This window comes from Camellia sinensis, chromosome 12 (genome assembly GCF_055761805.1).
Source record: "Camellia sinensis isolate YWXY chromosome 12, ASM5576180v1, whole genome shotgun sequence".
Lineage (NCBI taxonomy): Eukaryota > Viridiplantae > Streptophyta > Magnoliopsida > Ericales > Theaceae > Camellia > Camellia sinensis.
In genome coordinates, this window is record NC_138972.1 from 157,978,650 (window position 1) to 157,999,885 (window position 21,236).

At 33.9% G+C, this 21,236-nt stretch overlaps 2 protein-coding genes across 2 annotated transcripts; one reads left to right on the forward strand and one right to left on the reverse strand.

Annotated features, from left to right (window-relative positions):
- Positions 1-1,148: 1,148 nt before the first annotated feature.
- On the reverse strand, positions 1,149-16,224 carry LOC114262875 (uncharacterized). The gene is given in 10 exon segments (XM_082897416.1): positions 1,149-1,671; positions 1,673-2,087; positions 2,595-3,154; positions 3,304-3,428; positions 3,431-3,520; positions 7,493-7,582; positions 12,507-13,306; positions 13,861-14,402; positions 15,291-15,508; positions 15,964-16,224. Coding segments are annotated over 10 exon segments (3,342 nt in total). The 5' UTR covers positions 16,076-16,224; the 3' UTR covers positions 1,149-1,281.
- Positions 16,225-18,286: 2,062 nt separating this feature from the next.
- Positions 18,287-20,931, forward strand: LOC145804007 (uncharacterized). The gene is made up of 3 exons (XM_082897417.1): positions 18,287-19,208; positions 19,637-20,050; positions 20,852-20,931. Exons 1-3 carry the CDS (start codon positions 18,290-18,292, stop codon positions 20,929-20,931), a joined length of 1,413 nt encoding a protein of 470 aa, XP_082753543.1. The 5' UTR covers positions 18,287-18,289.
- The last annotated feature ends 305 nt before the right edge of the window (positions 20,932-21,236 follow it).

Here is a 21,236-nt window from a genome sequence, read left to right on the forward strand (position 1 = left end):
TTTTTTTTGTTTTGATAACTCAGGTATCCCTAACCCTCTGATTTTAAAGGAAGCCAAGACTAATCCTGAGGGGTATGTAGCCGGTGGGAAACTGACACCTTTTTGCAAACTGCTGCAGACACCCACCTAGTGGGGAATCGGTCTTAAACATACACATAGATGGTAGCATAGTTATTTTGAAATGGTGATTTGTATTTTTTTATTTTATATTTTTTTGATTGTGTCATTTCAACCATTTGAAAAGTCTAAAATATCAACCTAGAATGGGTATACAAAAATTTACCTCCAACCAAAAAAAATATAATTATTTATTTTTTTGTTTTTTTATTTTTATATCCATAGCATTGCTTCCAAAATATATACCTCATCATGTGAGTGAGTGGTCCCCTTGTAAAGAGAAGATATCATGCCTTGTTGCAACTCCAATATTTGAAGTGGATATACATGTATGAATGTCTCTCCCCCTCTCTAATGTGTTGGTGTCATAACATGGGTTCTTGTTCTTTTCTTTGTTGAGAGAGTATGCCACATTGGTGCTTCTCACATCGTTGTTCATCAAAAAGACTTCCTCAATTGGGTCCCACAAAGTTACACCTGGTTGCACAATTGTACACCCCTTACTCTTATTAATTGTAAATAATTTTATAAAAATTTCTCATCGCCGGTCACGGGTACCGTCGCCCCTAATTTGGCAGCATTTTAACAGTGACTCGTCGGGTAATACTAGAAATTTATAATTTTGATTTTTAAATTTATTTATAATGATATGATAAGAAATGTAAGCTCTATATAATCAAATAATAATAAATTAAAAATTAACATATACCATATCATATTCTTATTAAGTGTTCTTAGATTTCATACCTTTCATATTAAGTATTTTTTTTCTTTTTCTTTTTCTTGTTCTTATTCATTCTCATTCCCGTTCCTCCTCCTCCTATTCCACTTGTTGAAATTTTTAATAGGTCCCCCATTCATTTGATAATATTTTCTCCAACTCTCATTTTATTTTTCACATTTTTTCTTTCTTGAACATGCTTTTTTTTTTTTCTTTCCTCTTCTTATATAATCACATCAAAAAGTTCTCATTCTTTTAACTCTTCCAATCATCAGTCTCCATCATATAAAAACACATAATAAAAAGAAAAGAAAGGAAAAAAATTTGTAAGATTCTGAAATAATACCTAGGAAATGTACTCCCAATGCCCATTATACAGGGTATTTGAAATAAATGACCATTACTTATAATTGCCATAATTACGGTGACAATTCTAAACCTCCTCAATTATAAATGTAAGATTTTGCAAAACATAAATATGCTACCAATCCAACTGAACTAAGTCCAGCAAGCAGAAAATAGAAGTAATCGAGATGTGCACGATTCAAGTTATTATCAAACCAACTACCTTGGCCCTCTCCACCGGCAACTTTCTCAATGACAGAGATGAGAAAAGTGCTCAAGAAACTCCCAATTCCAATTATACTAAGGTATAGACAGAGACCTAAACTCTTCAATTCATTTGGCGCTTGATCATAGAAAAACTCCTGCTGCCCAACTACGGTGAACACATTAGCAATTCCAAGCAATATATACAGAGGAACCAACCACCAGAAGCTCATAGGAATAGTTTCCTCCGGCACATCAACCAACCCAAATTCCACAGCAGTTTCTTTCGAGTCTTTTCATCTCAACTGCAGCAGCAATTACTGCACAAATAATAGATACGAACATTCCTGCTCCAATCGTTTGAAGCATTGTTATACCTGAGGACTTCCCTGTTATAACCCTTGCAAGAGGAACAAAAATGCGATCGTATATGGCAATGAGGAAAATGGCGGAAGCCCAGATAAACAACTGAAGAGAAGCAGCTGGTATATCAAAGCCTGACCCAATTGATCTGTCCATAGTTTTTCCTTGCTCGGTAAAGAAAGTGGAGGACTGTACAAGTATAATAGGATATGGTAAACATGTAACCCATATTGGAACCAGCCTTAAAAGTGACTTTGCTTCCTCAACGTCACTGATCCTACACACTCAACCTTCTTCCTCTGAACCAGCTGGTGCAAGCAAGGCTTTGTAAAGAAATCTGTCAAAAAAACCAAAAACCCTAAACCCTAATTCCAGTAAATCTTACACACAAAGCTTCCATAATGAAATTCCATCACAAGTATAAGGACAGTACGTTTATAATAGGCCATGAAAGTCTTCAAGTGTACCAATACAAATTTTTGGTAGACTACTTTAGTGGAAAGAAATCATCTGGCATGAAGCCATTAGAGAACATAAACGACAAGTATATAACATTGATAGAGATCCATTAACAGATTCCTGCAATGCCCACAAGTCAAACTGGCACGAAAGAAAATTTGACTCGTTCATAAGCCACCAAAAACACATCGTTAATGTAAGTTCTAGACTCCTGATAAATAAAAACACTACGAGCTCGCTTATTCAATTTTGGTGGCACATCTACGTGACACCATAATCACTTGCAATGGAGAACATAAATTTCAAATCATTTTAACAGCAAAAAATGAAGTCATGAGGACATTTATATTCCAAATCTCATGATATGTTGGAAGTTTTATCTTACTTGAATTGTCGAGAAGTTGGGTGATGCAGGGTTCCTTGAGCTTCCGATTCAACTAGTATTGTTGAAGAGCTAGTTCGCCAATTCTTTGTTGCAGTAGCAAACACTGTAGCAATTCTTAAAAATGGGTTCATATTGCGGCCTTTGATGGTGTACCTATAAGTTGTAGTTCCAATCAAGAATATGAGCAGTGCGACCACCATGGAAATGCATGGGATTCCAAACCCAAGACCCCAATTAAGGTTGTCCTGGATGTAGTTCAAGAACAACAATGCTGCTGTAGGACCAACACACGAACCAAAGTACCACCAATTGAAGAATGAGCTTCTGGCTCTGCACTCTTCCGAATCTTGCCCATCAAACTGGTCAGCTCCAAAAGCCTGAACACAAGGCTTGTGACCTCCTTGGGCAAATGCTATTAGATACAATGAGAAGAAGAATAGTATAACCTGGAACTGAGGAGGGGAACAGGATGACATGATGAATTTTGCACCTCCATTTTGACAGTCAGGAGAGCTGAGATCAGAGGGAAGCGAAGCAGATAGAGACAACAAGCCAAGTCCCTGTGGTTGAATCCAATCCGAATTCAGTAAGCATAATCATTCATTTCATTCACATAACTATTACAGTTAACCAAGTATTAGTATGTCTACTACTGTAACAACATTCCAATCCAAACATGCATGTGCATCTCCAAAAGTAAGTAACCAACCAGGATGTAGAGCAGAGAAGCCATTATAATGATGTGGTATCGTGTGAGAAATGAATCCGCAATGAAAGCTCCTAAGAGCGGCATAAGCGACGCCACGCCGGTCCATGTATTCACGTTCACTGCGGCGTGGCCTTGGACTCACCCAGCCCCCCCGTGAGGTAGCTTATCAGGTTTGAACTTATCCCATAATACGCAAATCTCTCTGCCATTTCAACTCCTGCCATTTCCACATTCCCCATTTCACTCTTACTCCCTCTACTAGGGCTGGGCATAGGATCATCCAACCCGCCCAAACCGCCCTACCCGATCCGAACTGCGTATATATGGGCGGTTTCGCAAACACATTAGGGTAGGGTGCGGTTTAAATTTTATCTAATTTTCGGGTTGTGGGCGGGTTGCGGGTTTAACCCGCACCCGCACAACCTGCCCGCATAAAACTCTTTTTTTTTTTTTTAATCTAACCGTTCAAAAAAACCCTTTTTTTTCCCCTTCAAATTTGATCATTCAAAAAAAAAAATACCTAATCAAACTCACTCACTCTATCTTCTTTGAAAGTTGGATTGGATGATTCATGATGAAATTTGATATCCTAGAAATATTTTTATTTTATTTCACGGGCTTGAATTGAATGAAATTTGGCAACAATTTTTTTTTTAATTGCATTTTGGTTTTGGATGAATGTAAGTTAATAAATTTTTATTATTTTTTATTTTTTTTTTGCATTTTGGATGAATGTAACTTAATGAAGAATTATTTATTTATTTATTTTTTTTTAGTATTTGGGTTAGGAATGATGAATGTAGGATTTTTTAATTGGGTTAGGAATGATGAATGTAGGATGAATGCAAGTTAATGATGAATGTAGATTTTGAATGATTTGTTTAGGTTATGAATTGAGATGAATGCAAATTAATGATGAAGGTAGATTTTGAATGATTTGTTTAGGTTACGAATTGATTTTGTTGTATTTTTATTTATAAGTTTTTTATAAGTTTTAATTCATTAATTATTAATGTTAGAGCATTTTAGAAAATGGGAGGAAAAAGGTCTAAAAGAAATATTGATAAAAAATGGGAAAAAAAAAGGGTTTAACAAAAAAATTTAAAAAAAAAGTTCAATCCGCAAATCGCCCGCAACCGCCCGTGCAACTACGAACCTTATCCGCACAAACTGCAAACCGCAAACCGCATTGCGGGCAGTTGTGGGTTGATTTTTCCTCAAACCGTATACATGCGGGCGGACGGGTCCAAACCGAACCGCAAACTGTCCCAAACCGAACCGCAGACACCCCTACCCTCTACTCTACTCTAGGGATGGCAATTTGAAACCGGCCCGACGGGGATCCCCGATCTCGGCCCCGATTTAAGCGGTTTTTCCCCGAAAAATACCCCCGACGGGGAGGGGACGGTATTTGAAAATCAATCCTCGATCTGCTTCGGGCCAGGGACGGTGATCAGTGTTCAAGCCCCGGCCCGACCCCATCCCCGTCCCCGTCCCCGTCCCCGAATTATCCCCGAAGTGAAAATACTCTTTTACCCCTCCTATATATATATAAACCAAACCTATTTTCCCATTTCACTTCCTCCGTGTGTCTCTCTCTCTCACCGTGGCCCTCATCTCTCTCTCCCTCACTCAATGTCTCAAATCTCAGTCTCATCTCTCTCCCTCCCTTTCCTCTCCTCATCATCTAGATCAGATCGAAACAGATCTGAGCAGATCCGCCGCCGATCCTCCACCACCACCGCCTCCGTCGCCATGGCTTCCTCTTCGCAACACCGCCTCTTCGCTTGCTCTTCGCAACACCGCCGATACTCCGCTGCAGCTTGACGAACAGATCTGCAGATTTTTTTTATTTTTTTAAGTGGATGATGATAGATGATGATGATAGATGATGATAGATCCTCCACCACCACCGCCTCCATCGTCATTTCAGATTTTTTTTTTTATTTTTTTAAAGTTGCTGTTGATGATGATGATAGATTCATATATATATATATATATGTATATATGAATCTATTCAATACAACAGATTTTTTAATTTTTGAGTATATATATTCATATACAACAGATTTAAGAATATATATATAGATATGTTTAAGAATATATATATATATAGATATATAGATTTAAGAATATATATTCATATACAACAGATTTTTGAGTATATATTCATATTCAATACAACAGATTCATATTTATATATATATAGATTGTTGAGTATATATATGTTTATGTATACAACAGATTCATTGAATATTTTTTGAACAGGTCGGGGATTTTCGGGGTCGGGGAAACCCGAACCCCAATCAGGGGCGGGGGTGGGGGGCCGATAGGGTCCCCGTCGGGGATCGGGGCCGGGGGCGGAGAATTTCTCACTATCGGGGATCGGGGATGGGGAGGGTGGTCCCCGGCCCCGCCCCGCCCCGTTGCCATTCCTACTCTACTCTTACTCTACTCTACTCCATCAATATCAATGTCAATGTCAATGTCAATGTCAATTTCAATTTCAATTTCAATTTAAGTTTCAGTTTCAATCCATCTATTATTATTATTATTATATAAAGGGAAAATTATCATTGAGTGTAGATGCATAAAAATAATAAAAAAAATACACATCAATAATAAAATTTATGAGCTTTAAAATTAAATTTTTTAATATATTTTTTAAAAAAATTACAACACCACTTAATTGTATATAAAAAAATATTAATTATATTTTGAGTCTTCAGAAACCATGAGTTTTGTATTATTTTGACACGTAATTTTTAAATTGTGTTAATTTAACTCTTTTAACTATATAAATATATTTTAATTTAAAAAATGATATATAAACTCACTTTTTAAACTTATTTTTTAGACTCAATAATATGTAAGTGGTATGATTGGTTGATAATTAGATAATATATAAGAGAGTGATTGCCACATCATTGAGTTTGAAAAGTTATTCTAATTTTTGGACTTGAATAGCAATTCTCTTTTAATTTAATCTGCTAACTAAACTTTGTCAACAAATACGGTTAAAATTCAAAATAAGGAGTGCTTTGGATGTTCTAAATAAGTGTATTTTTTAATTTTTTATAAAAAAAAAATGTATAAAAAAATAGAGAAAGTAGGTAGAAAAGTAGAAGGAGATATTGATAGATATTAATTGATGTGATCCAAATAAATGTATATATGCAAAAAAAAGTACATTTTTTTAGTGCGTGTCAAACACCTACTAAATGTGTAGTTTTAAATGATTAGAAACTAATAGTGTAATTTTTTTAAAATGATTTTCACATTTATCCCTATTTTAACGTCATCAGTTAATCAAGTTAGATCAAGGGACTAAATTGAACATTTTTTTATATATTGAATATTAAATTGATAAAATTTAAATATTGAGAACTCAAATGACACAAACAATATATTTTAAACCCTAAAAATATTTATTTTTTTACATTAAAGACATTAAAACACATATTTTGTCTCATATCACTTTAATCTTGTAATAGTTTTGAAACATTGGCATTTTTTCTTTCTTTAAAAAATGTCCATATTGTTGTAAATAATTATTAACAGTTTTTAAATTTAACTCATCTTTCTTATTCATCAAATTGCCAGAAAATACAAATATAAAATTACAAGTGTATCATATTTCCACCAACTATTAATATAAATATATACACACAAATGGAGTAATTTTTTTTGCTAGATCTTTTGCGCAGCCGGCGCATAAGTTGGCGAAATCTATTTGTAATATCTTGAGTAATCTACAAAAAAATCCATAGGGTTTAACTTTCACAAAAAAATAAAATTTTAATTTTTACTTTTATCAATTTAAATATTATTATTATTGTCTATTTTTATCAATATTAAATAAAATTGACAAAAATGATATTTTAATTATTAAACTCAGCTACCAAAAAAAAAAAAAAAAAAACATTTAGGTGAAGAGACATTTTATTTATATTGAATTTAATGATTAAACTATTAATTTTTTCATTAATTTTAATTAAAAAATAGATAAGAAAGTTTGAATTAAAAACAAACCAAAATATTAAAATTGAAATTAATAAAATTTATTTCGCTATAAAAGTGAAACTCTGATTTATATATATATAAAATTTCTTGTAATATCTTTTGATTTCATGAATTTGAATTGTTCTCCAAATTAATATATAAATAAAAATAAAGTAATTTTTGATACCTATGATGAAAAATGAGGATCGCCAGCTGCCGGACTTGGAGCGGTCAACTGGGTATCGGCCTCTGTAGTCAACTACGATGGCAGAGTCGGCTTCGGAAATATCGGCGGCGAGCGTTGAGGTGGCCATGTCCAGTTATCGGAGGAGACTTAGAACACTCTTTGAGATCGATCGCCTCATCAGACTCAAAGAGCAACTTTTGTTTCTTACAATTATTTATTTTTAATTAATTGTCATGCGTCTCATGTGGTTTAATTATTTATTTAAGAGAAAATTGGTCTAAGGTCCCTCTTCCACTTTTCATAATGGAAGAGATCCACAAAATTATTTTTTGATGTCTAAGATCCCTAAACATACAACAGAGAAATTTCAGTCCTTTATATTATCTTCATCATCTGACCCACTGCCATCCCCAACAACCCGACTCTCAGTCCTCCTCATCTTCCAATACTTCCCAAAGCTTTATCCAGTGGAGATTCCCCGCCTCGTTCTCCTTCTCTCCTTTCCTCTCATCGCAATCGCATACATCTTCGTCTCCGAAGCCCTCGTGATCCAGGCGCTCATCTTCATCTCCTACGCCGGACTGAAGATCCGCGACATCGAGCTACTTCGTCGACTCCGGACATGTGTTTTGGTGCAGCGTTGATCCAGGTTTGCTTCCGACGGTGCTGGGTTATACTCTATGATATTTTTGATCGGTACTGGTTGTGTCAATAGTGTTTCACTTAAGTTCACTTCTAAAGATTTTTCTAGGTGAAGTCGTCTTTGTTGAAGATTACAGTTTATATCTAACACAGTAATTATTTTGTTTGATGAACTTCCAATAAAGATGGATACCCGTATGGAGTCAAGTACTTGGTGTGGTTCTACTTTGTTCTAAGTTACACGTACAGTTCTGTGTATTTGTTCTCTTTTAGCATTTCCAATTATGTTTTGACAAAAAGCAATATATTGACTATTGAAATGTTGGTGTGCTGTTGTACTGGAGGATCTGAATCCTATATTCTTAAGTTCACAAAAATAGAAATTGAAGCCATGTGTAGATTAATGGGAAAAGTGATCTTCTGGTTGAAACTAGAGAAATTCTTTGATTTTTTAACTGAATTTGCTCTGGGTTGAAACCAGAGAAATTCTCTGGTTTTTGAACTCAATCACCAAGTTCTGTTCATAAAAATACAACTTTACTGTAAATAGAGAGAATTTCTCTGGTTTTGAACCAGAGAAATTTGTGGGTTTGTGGGTTTATTAGACATGGGCTTAATTGTAGTTAATAGAGCCAGAGAAATTTGTGAAGTCAAAGAAATTTCCTGGATAGCCATACAAATTTCCTTTCCACAATTTTCTCTGGATTTATTTGGTACTCAGAGAAATTTCAATTTTCTCTGGAGAGAATTTCTTTGGAATTGAAATTTCTCTGGATGTGTATTTGTTCTCTTTTAGCATTTCCAATTATGTTTTGACAAAAAGCAATACATTGACTATTGAAATGTTGGTGTGCTGTTGTACTGGAGGATCTGAATCCTATATTCTTAAGTTCACAAAAATAGAAATTGAAGCCAAGTGTAGATTAATGAGAAAAGTGATCTTCTGGTTGAAACTAGAGAAATTCTTTGATTTTTTAACTGAATTTTCTCTGGGTTGAAATCAGAGAAATTCTCTGGTTTTTGAACTCAATCACCAAGTTCTGTTCATAAAAATACAACTTTACTGTAAATAGAGAGAATTTCTCTAGTTTGTCTGGTTTGAAGAGAATTTCTCTGGTTTTGAACCAGAGAAATTTGTGGGTTTGTGGGTTTGTTAGACATGGGTTTAATTGTAGTTAATAGAGCCAGAGAAATTTGCGAAGTCAAAGAAATTTCCTGGATAGCCATACAAATTTCCTTTCCACAATTTTCTCTGGATTTATTTGGTACTCAGAGAAATTTCAATTTTCTCTGGAGAGAATTTCTTTGGAACTGAAATTTCTCTGGATTTCAATTTTCTCTGGAGAGAATTTCTCTGGGACTGAAATTTCTTTGGATTTCAATTTTCTCTGGAGAGAATTTCTCTGTGACTGAAATTTCTCTGGATCCTGTTAAGGGACCTTAGACATCATGAAAATATTTGATGTCCTTTATACTATAAAATCATAATATCAGGGACCTTAAAAAAAATACCCCTTATAAATATTTAAAATTATGTAAATAATATCATATCATCTATTACTATATTAATGTGTATATTAATTAATACATATAATATTATTCTTATTCAAAACGCACGAATCTAATCTATAATAATTAGGGATGGTGATTTGTATTTTGTTATCGGCTGCAACATCAGTACATTACTCTTGTGTTAGTTTTTCACTTTAATTTTAAATTTTAAATTTTATTCTAAATAAAGATAATTAAAAATATCATTGTTCAATTTCAAAAATAAAGTTATCAATTTGATAAAATATAAACTAATTTGGCAAAAATAAATATCAAAAAATAGTTTTGAATTTTTAAAAATTATTTCTCTTTACTAAAATAAAATTTTATAAAATTGATAAATCTTTTACACATTTATTTATTTATTTTTTACCAAATTAATTTTTATTATAGTTTGGATGATAATCATGTAATGGGTGGTTATTTTTGTTTTCATTAAATTAGTTTCTATTTTTCTAAAAGTCAAATATAGCGACAACTTTAATATCATTATTAAATCAATTCATTAAATCAAAAAAATCCAAATTAAAAACATTTCATATATTAAATATATCGATTACACATTAAAAGTCTAATAACCACCCATTACATAATCATCATTCAAACACATAATAAAAATTAATTTGGTAAAATAAATAAATAAATATGTAAAAGATTTATCAATTTTACATAATTTTATCTTTGGTGGGTAGAAATAGTTTTTTAAAAATTGAAAAATATTTGTTTAACATTTATTTTTGTCAAATCTGCTTTTATGTTATCAAATTGACGATTTTGCCATTGAAATTAAGCAATGGTATCTTCAATTATCCTTTTTTTGAACAAGATTCAAAATTCATGATCAAATGTGTCACAATTGAAAAATCAGGAACCAAAGTGACACGAATCCAAATTATAAGGACTGTTAGTGTAATTCGCCCTTTATTTTATTTATTTTTTATTATTGTATCTCATTTTGATCATTTTGACTATCTCCAATGATTACTCAAACCTTTCATCAAATTTAAATTTAATGAAAAATGAGTCATTTTCCTACTCCAACGGTTGCATCGAATATGTATCAAATTGAGGATTCACTTTTCTTTCACCAAACTGAGGATCAATCTTTTTTTCATCAAATCACTATTCATTACCGTTGCTGGATGTCCCCCGGATATCCTTCCGATCATCCCCCTAGATGACCACCTTAAAGCAAAAATTTATGAAAAAATTACACTAGCTAGTCGACTAGCCAGTCATCCGCCTGGTCAACTAATGATTTGATAAAAAGTCAAAACTCTTCATTGGAGCACTTGATTTCAAACAAAGTTTTCACTAAAATTTTTACTCCCATTCAATAAAAAAATTGATACAACGTTGAGTATACTCTTACATAAGTTGTCATGTAAGTTAAGCATTGACATATTTTTTTTTAATCTTGTCAACAGTCTTATATTTTTGTTAAAATTTTAATTTAATTCTTGCATATTTTTATTAAAATTTCAGTCTAGTTTCTTCACTCAAGCTTATTTAAGGCCCAGGCTAAAAAATCCAATCGGGTCTTTTATAATTTCTTACACTATAATTCTATTTTATTTTTATATTAAAATGCATAGCAATATTCCATACCTTCATATGATATAATATGCACAATCTCCCAATATATATAATATAATATCCACATTTTTGTTTCAAAAAACTCAGGATTTGAGAATGGTTTCCTCATTTCACTATTTTTGATATTTTCTCTTTCTTGAACATGCTTCTTTTTCATGTCAAAAATTCTCGTCCTTTTAACTCTTCTACTTACAGTTCTCAATCGAATAAAAAGTAATTTTCAGCATTGACAGGATCTCTCTAGTTGGTTACTCTAACAGGACGGTTCAATTTGGCCTATTTTGAATTTGTCTTGATTATTCAAAAGGCTTGTCGCGTACTTCATTTTTGTAAAATATTACGTTGATCGGATATCAATAACCACCTGATTAGATTACATTTGTGTCACTAATTTATTTTTAAAATCATACTTACCGTTAACACAAATTTGATATGATCAAATTTCTAATGATATCTGATTAACGTGAATTTTTATAAAGATAAAAGTATTCGACGAGTTTTACATAGTAATAATTCAGATCATCGAAATAGACCAAAAATGATCGGTCAATAAATCAATAGATGAGCTGAGAACCCCTGCCCAGAGCCACAAGGAATGAGGAGGAGTTAAAATAAAATAAAAAACTTTAGTTAAAGTTGTATTTTTGTTTATTTTGTTTTATTTAATTTATTTCAAGTTGTTTTTGTTTACTAATAATTTATTGTGATGCGTCTCTAGTGGTTAATTGTTTATAACCCTACCAATCTATAATTATTACTAATAAGTAGATCTGTTTATCTTCTTCGTTAGAAACATATATTCTTTACCGTCGGTGAGGGTGAAGTAAAGAGGCGGTGGTCGGTGATTGCCGGTAAATCCCAATCGATGGTAGTCGTCAGTCGTCGATGACTATATATCGGAAAGAGAAAGAGAAGATGCAAGATATGGTTACTCATCAACAATCGCCAGAAATCACAAAGAGCAAAAAAGATGGAGAAGAAGGAAGACAGAAAAAAAATAATGTTATAGGACTTTTGGGTATCAACAAAAGGTTATATGACTAAATAGACTACACATGTTTCAAAAAAAACTTCTTGGTAATTTTCCCAAAAAAAATTTAAATGAAAATATAGAGGGGAAAAAATGTTATAGGAAATGGATTACCAATACGGTACTCACAAGTTTTTTTCAAACTGACCATTCCTTATAATTGTCATAGTTACAGCAACAATTTTAAACATCCTCAATTGTAAATATAATATTTTGCAAAATATATATATGCTACTAATCCAAGTGTACTAAGTCCAGCAAGCAGAAAATAGAAGTAATCCAGATGTGCACGATTCAAGTTATCATCAAACCAACAAACTTGTCCCTCTCCACCGGTAGTTTTCTCAAGGACAGAGATGAGAAAGCTGCTCAAGAAACTCCCAATGCCAATTATACTAAGGTATAGAGAGAGACCTAAACTCTTCAATTCACTTGGCACCTGATCATAGAAAAACTCCTGCATGCCAACTATGGTGAACACATCAGCAATTCCAAGCAATAGGTACTGAGGAACCAACCACCAGAAGCTCATAGGAACAGTTGCCTCCGGCACATCAACAAGCCCAAACTCCAAAGCAATTCCAAGCCTTTTCATCTCAACTAGAGCAGCAACTACCATGCAAATAATAGATACAAACATGCCCGTTCCAATTCTTTGAAGCATTGTTATGCCTGAGGGCTTCCCGGTTACAGCCCTTGCAAGAGGTACAAAAATGCGATCATAGATGGGAATTAAGAAAATGATGGAAACCCCGATAAACAACTGAAGAGAAGCAGCTGGGATATCAAAGCCTTGCCGAATTGGTCTGTCTATAGTTTTTCCTTGCTCAGTAAAGAAAGTGGAGGACTGTGCAAATACAATAGCATATACAAAACATGTAACCCATATTGGAACCAGCCTTAGAAGTGCCTTTGCATCTTCGACATCGCTGATCCTGCACACTCCTCCTCCTTCCTCTGAATCCGTTGGTGCAAGCAAGGCTTTGTAAAGAAACCTACAAGAAACCAAATTACTACATTAAAGCAGGTTTGAGTACTCATTGTAGTAATCTCAACGCATGCTGTTCTAACAGCAATGAAATAAGGCCTTGATCTGTTTGCACAAGTCCACAATGAAATTCCATCACAAATAAGTAGAGAGAAATAGTGTATATGGGCCATGAATGTCCTTAATTGAACCAATCCAACTTTTTTTCGGGGAGAACTTCAGTGAAAAGGAAAACATCTGGTGTGGAGCCATTGGAGAGCATAACAGACAAGTACACAACATTGAAAGAAATCCATTCATGGATTCCTACAATGCCCACTTGTCAAACTGTCACAAACGAATAAATGACTCACCCATAAGCGACCAAAAACAGAATGTACTTTACTGTAAGTTTTTGAGTCTTCATGACTAGAAATACTAAAAGCTGAATCAATTTCAATGGCACATCTATATGACTTGCAATGTGGAACATAATAAATTTCAAATCATTTAGCAGCAAAAAGCAAACTCAAGAGGATACTTTATATTCCAAACTCATGATATGTAGGAATTTTCTCTTACTTGAATTGCTGAGAGTGACACAGGGTTCCTTCAGCTTCATGTTCAACCAGTATCACTGAAGAACTGGTTCGCCAATTCTTTGCTGCAGTAGCAAATACCTTAGCAATTCTAAAAAAAGTATTGTTGTTGTGTCCTTTGATGGAATACCTATAAGTTCTAGTTCCAATCAAGAATATGACCAGTGCCACCACCATGGAAATGCATGGGATTCCAAAACCAAGACCCCAATTAATGTTGTCCTGGATGTAGTTCAAGAACAAGAATGCTGCTGTAGGACCTCCACACAAACCAAGGTACCACCAATTGAAGAATGAGCTTCTGGCTTTCAACTCTTCCGAATCTTTCCCATCAAACTGGTCAGCTCCAAAAGCCTGAACACAAGGCTTGTGACCTCCTTGGGCAAATGCTATTAGATACAGTGAGAAGAAGAATAGTATAACTTGGAATTGAGGAGGGGAACAGGACATGATGTTTGCACCATTTCGACACTCGGGAGAGCTGAGAGAAGGAAGCATAGCAGAAAGAGACAACAAGCCAAGTCCCTGTGGTTGAATCCGATTCAAATACAAATACAATCATCACACAACTATGACAAAAATATGTTTGTCGTAAGAACATTCCAAAACATGCCCCAGCAGCAATTTCAAAAGCCAAAAAGGCCTGAGGCCTCTTTTGTCAACCAAAAAATATATGTAGTCTCAAGTGCCCATAAGCTTGCTAAAATTTAGTACTCAAAAAACATGCTGGCCTAGTTAAATGATCAGACTGTGACTGGATTGTATTTGACAACAGCCCAAGTTGGGCATAAATTAGAATAAAATAATGAGAGTTTAGTTGGAGCTTTGTCAACAGGTTGTTATACCATCAAAGATCAAAAGGTCAAAGCAACTAATGTGTTGTTCCCCAGATTGGTGATCCAAGACTGGAGATAGAATTAGGTTGCATTAAGCTCTCAAACTCCTGACTGACAAGCTAACAATTGTTAAGTTGTGAAAGTATCATTGTCATTGTCTTCCTCTTCCATTAAACATTCTGTTGCTGACAGTAAGCTGATTTCACATGACTTGACTCAAGCCCAAGACACTAATAAAAGACGTAAAAGGTAGATAACCAGAAAACACTTTTATCATCACCAGTACCAATTACAAATAACTCAACTTGGTTCATATAGTCAAGAGTTTGATATTCCGTAAAAAATATATTGACTCTGTTGATGATTTAGAATAAAGGAAACTAATATTAAGCAAGTAATTGTTTAAATTAATAGTTCAGGTAATAAAGTGATACGGTGTGATAATTTGGAAAGACAAAATCATTTTTTCCCCTAACATATACAATAAAATACCCAATACAACACAAAACAAGTCTTAAATAAAAATTGAATCAGATAAAATCATACTATATTAATTGAGAGTAACTAACTAACTAACCAGGATGTAGAGCAGAGAAGCAATCAAAATGGTGCGATATCGACCGAGAAATGAATCAGCTATGAACGCTCCTAACAGCGGCAAAAGCGACGCCACACCGTTCCATGTATTCACGTTCTCCGCCGCCGTGGCCTTCGATTGACCCATTGGCCCCGTTAGGTAGCTTATGAGGTTAGAGCTTATACCATAATACGCAAACCTCTCTGCCAATTCCACACCTGCCAACTCCACACTACTCCATTCACTCAAATTCAATTGAGCTAAACACACACACACACACATATAATTTAATTTCCTAATATCTTCTAAACTATCACCATTTTTTCATTTTCATTCTTAAACTATCATTTTCGTCTATTTAGTAGCTAAAGTTTGAAGCCTAATTCATTAGTATTTCAAAATTTGAATAATTAAACCATACATACAACAAAAAAGTAAACATTCTTCTTATTATTTAGAACAAATTACACTGCACAACCAATTCAATAGGCTTTTGATAACCCATCAAATCAAGCTTTTCATCAGTTAATTATTTATACAACTGTCAAGAAAATATTGATAGTTTAGGGAAGGGAAACAAAAACAAAAAAAAAAACTTAGCAAATTAAAGTGAAACTAAACCATATATATATATAGATATAAAAAAAAAATGTAATTGAAGAAGGTACCGAACCTATGATAAAAAAAGCGGATCGCCAACCGCCGGACTTGGAGCGGTGGACAGGGTGGCCTTTGTAGTCAACGAGGAGGGCGGAGGAGGAGGATTCGGCTTCGGAGATGGGCATGCCGAATGTCGGAGACTAACTACACTATACTCTTTCTTTCCAAACTCAAACTCACATCATCGCATCGGTGCCTGTCGGTGGATCAATCAGAGAAGCCACATGCCAGAGTCCGTATGTAGTAGTAGTTGGAAATTGAATGAAAAGACTACAACTAACCAACCTACGTGTGATTATTCAGTGCTCCCGCTCCCACAGTATGGACAGGTGGTGTGGTGTTTCATAAGGTTTTGATTGGTAGATAGGCACAAGGGTTCACGATTTATGTTAGAGGTGGGAAATAATATGAGACTAACTAATTAATGATTGGTTTAGAGTATGAACATGTGGTGCTCCGGGAGTATTGAATAATTTCTCCCAATGTACCGGACGGAATCAGGTTTCACTATTAGAGTTGTCAAAAAAAAAATATAATATATAAATTATATTCACATAAAAAAAAAAAATAGATACGATAGAAGTAATTTTTAATAGGATGAATAAGTTTTTTTTTTAATGTAAAATAGAAAGAGAATTTAAGATGGAAGAAAAATGATATATATATTTTTTAGGAAAAATTGGCCTAAGGTCCCTCCTCTACTTTTGATAGGAGGAGAGGTCTTTTATAATATGTTTTGATAGCTAAGGTCCCTCAAATTTATTTTAGGTTATAAAGTACCTAAATTACCCTTCCTTTATAACATAAATTTGTTTGAATATTATATTGTTGACTTAACTGATAGATTTTGGAAATCGAATTTGAAGTAGGGATTTTGTCGGAGATTTCAGTGGAGATTTCATGGTGGAGATTTCGTCGGAGATTTCAGTAGAGTTGACGAGAAAGATTGCTACGATCGTGTAGATTTCGTTGGAGATTTCGTAAGAGATTTCAGTGGTGTTACAGTGTGTTGATCGCGTAGATTTTCAGTGGAGTTGAATCAGGTTTGTTTTCGATGGAGATACCACATGCATTTTGATTTTTGTTTTGAATTTTTGTTTAGAGAGAGGCCAGCTTGATAGAGTTGATTTTTATTTTTAAAATTAATTTTTTATTATTTGTTTTTTAATCAATTTCAAAGAGTGTTGACAGTATGTTGATCGCGTAGGTTTTTGAGTGGAGTTGAATTAGGTTTGTTTTCGATTTAGATTCCACATGGATTTTGATTTTTGTTTTGAATTTTTGTTTAGAGAGAGAGGCCAGCTTGATAGAGTTGATTTTTATTTTTGGAATTAATTTTTCATTCTTTGTTTTTTGATCAATTTCAAATAGTGTTGACAGTGTAGGTGATTTTGATGTTTAGAGTTCATTTTTGGTGCTCTGTTTTTTATCAACATGCTGATCAATGATAAGTTTTGTTCTATGTTTTTTCAAACCAGAGAAATTTCATTTTCTGCACTTTTGTTTGTGTAGTCCAAAGGAAATTATAAGTGCATATGGACATATTATTAGAAGTTTCTAATGCAGATAGAATATGAGAAAGTGAATGTAAGTTCATAAATTTCTCTGGACTTGTATTTGTAGTTCAGAGAAAATTGTAAGTTTGTTACTCACTTTCAGTTTGTAGTTCAGAGAAAAGTATATGTTTGTAGAAGATGAATAGAAGCTTTTGTTTCTCTAAGCAAAAGTTATTTTTTGTGTTTTTTCTTTTAGTTTAGATGGACAATGCAGTGTTTTTTGTTATCTTGAAGGTGTATATAAGTTTGTAAATTTCTCTGGATTTTTCTATGAGTGTAATATTACAGAATGACGCATAGAAAATTGTTAGCTTGTAGTGAGGTGAAAATCATGTTGAAGCCTATAATTTCATAACAGATATTCTATGTGACTTTTTTTTCTATAATTGTGTTTAATAGTTAGCAGTAAATTTCTCTGTGATTCATTAAGTTTCTGTGATTTTGTTTTTTATCATCTTGAAGGTGAATATCAGTTTGTAGATGTCTTTGGACTTTTATTTTAAGTTCAGAGAAAATTATAATTTTTAGAAATTTCTCTGGACTTTTATGTTGTTCTTGTGAAGTGTTTCTATATTAAACAAATTATTTTTGTTGTTTTTTGTTTCAGTTTCAATGGACAGTGCAGTGTTGTTGCTGTGCAAATATGGGAATGATACTATTGTCATTAATGTTTCATGCGAATTGAATTTTGAGGAATTGGTTGGCATTTTGTGTAAAACATGGGAGAATTTGAAATCTGAAACTATGTGTATTTCATATTCTATTTTGGGCCATCCGAATTGTATGGTTCGAAATAATATTGATTTTCTGAATATGTTGAGGGTTGTTTGTGCACGCGGTGTTGATATAGTTGATGTTTCAGTTAGTAGATGTAGTACTTATGATGAAGAGGATGAAGTGGGGTCTAATTGGGTAGATGTTGTGGATGGTGAGTGTGATAGGCTGGTGGATGTTGAAAGGAATTCACTCTCTAAGTTTTGTTCTCACCAAGAAAAGGTGTTATTGTCGGCTAGTTGGCGGAATAATATTACGAGTGTTGGACAAAAGTTTGAGGGTGGTGTGGTTGAGTTCCGTACTTTTTTATGCAAGTATGCTATTGAGGTTGGTTTTCAGTTTACATATGTTAAAAATGACAAGCTGAGGGTTACGGCAGAATGTGCATATAAGGAATCAAGGGGATGTATGTGGCGTGTACATGCTTCTGTTGAAAAAACAAATGGGTTCTTCTACATAAGGACTTTGAACAATGAACATACGTGTGGTGTGGCGGTTCGTACGAGTAAACATTCGAGGATGACTTCCGGCTTAGTTTCTGGGCTGATACTTGAAGAGGTAAGTGCAAAACCTTTAACTCGTCCAGTGGATGTTGTGAAAGAAATGAAAGACAAGTATGGGGTCTCAATCAGTTATAACTGTAGTTGGTTGTGTGTTGAAAAAGCAAAATGTAGTACATATGGGGATTCTTGTTTGTCATTTGATCAATTACGGTGGTATTTTGATGAGGCATTGAAGAACAATCCAGGTAGTCGTTTTGAGTTAGATTTTGAAGATAACAAGCATTTCAAAAGAGTGTTTGTGGCTTTTCATGCATGCATTGCTGGTTTCAAATATTGTCGGTCATTGCTTTTTCTTGATGGAACATTTTTGAAAGGACGATACAAAGGAGTTATGCTTGCTGCAACGGGGAAAGATGGGAATGAAGGTAATTGTAAATATATCTAATTTTATCTAAGTATGTGAATTTTCTATACATGTAGGAATTGAGTGAATGTGAATTTTCTCTGGTTTTGGCCATTGTGTGGATTTTCTATTGTTGTGGCCACTGTGAGAATTTTCACTGGATTTTGGTCAGTGTATGAATTTTCTCTGGATGTTGTTATTGTGTGAATTGTATCTGTAGGTGGTCACTAAGTGAATTTTCTCTGTATATTATGATTGTGTGAATTTTCTCTGTAGCTAGTCACTAAGTCAATTTTCTCTGGATGTTGCCAATGTGTGAATTTTCTTTGGAGTTGGGCACTAAGTGAATTTTCTCTGGATGTTGGCAGTGTCAAACTTCTCTGGTTGTTTATTGTTCTATTTTTCTCTGCATGTGTATATCTAATATGCTTGTTCCTATTTGTTTTGTAGGTTTTTTTCCTGTAGCTTTTGTTGTTGTTGATGCTGAGAATAAAGACAATTGGTGTTGGTTTCTTGAACATTTATGTGGAGTATTAGGATCAGAAAGGGTGATAAGTTTCATATCAGATCGACATTGTGGAATTGTGGAGGGAATTGCTAGGTTTTTCCCTAACTGCTTTCATGGATTTTGTCTGGAACATCTAAAGAGAAATTTGAGGGATAAGTTGTCATGTGGAAACACAAATTTGGTTAGGGAGACGATTATGTCCAAGTTTTCAGAATGTGCATATGCTCCAACAAAGGCATCATTTCATTTCAAGTTAAATGAATTAAAAAGTGAGGGAGGAGACATTGTGAGTGTTTTCTTGAGAAGTTTACCATATGAAAATTGGAGTGATGCATATTTTGCAGGAAAACGTTATGGTGAGATGTATTCAAATGTTGCTGAGTCGTTCAATTCATGGATACAAGAAGCTCGGCACTTGCCAATGACAAATTTGGTGGACATGATACGGTTGCAAATCATGAATATGAGGTCTGATAGGAGGCTGCTCTCTAGTAAATGGAATAAAATTCTGTGTCCTCGTATGGATAGTGTGTTGGAGAAGTCTTTTTTGGATGAGAGGACATGGAATGTGAGTTTATCATCTGATAATGTCTTTGAAGTGCATTGTTTTCCTTCGGTTATGGTTGATCTTGGGTTGAGAACTTGTTCATGTCGAAAATGGGAAATAAATGGGTATCCATGTCAACATGCTGTTGCTGCAATTTTTAGGAGTGGAAAGAATTTGAATTCATTTGTTGAACCATTTTTTCATGTTGATATGTATCGTCAAGCATACTCGTTTTTGATTGGCCCAGTTCCAACTGTTGAAAAACCTGTGTGTAGCATTGAAGATGCTATGATTTTACCTCCATTGAGCAAGAGACCTGCTGGGAGGCCGAAGAAGAACAGAATTGCTTCTACTGGGGAGTTTAAAAGGGTGATTAAGTGTAGTCGTTGTGAGAGTATTTGGTCACCATAATAAGAGGACATGCAAGGAACCTTTGTTAAATAGTTGAGGATTATACATTTTATTGATTGAATAATACATTGATGATTACTTTGTGTATTTTATTTTGTGAAATGTATTTTTTAGACAGTGTATATAATAATATCAATCAAATTCATCCAGAGAAATTTTCCAATATCAGTTAAAGTGTGTTTGTTGATATATACTATAGGCAATGGGTTTGTAGTACCTGTCAAATTCATCCAGAGAAATTTTCCTATGGCAAAGAAAATTCTGTGTGTTGTGTTTTGAAGCTTCATATTCATCCACATAAATTTGACAATGGCAGACTAAAGTACTGTTTGGATTGTGTTTTTTGAATTTGATAATTGTTTTGTACTAACACAGTGCATTAGAGATTGAATGATCATATAGGCACCTTCTTTGGCGAGGTATGAGTTAAATTAAATTTCTGGTAGCTTCATATCAGTCATTTCAAGAAAAGTGCACACCAGACAGAGCATACAAAAAATTATTGTACAACCAAGAAACAAAATTAAGCTCTTTTGGAATTTCTCTGAGTTGAGAATTTCTCTAGACCAGTGAAGAATTTCTCT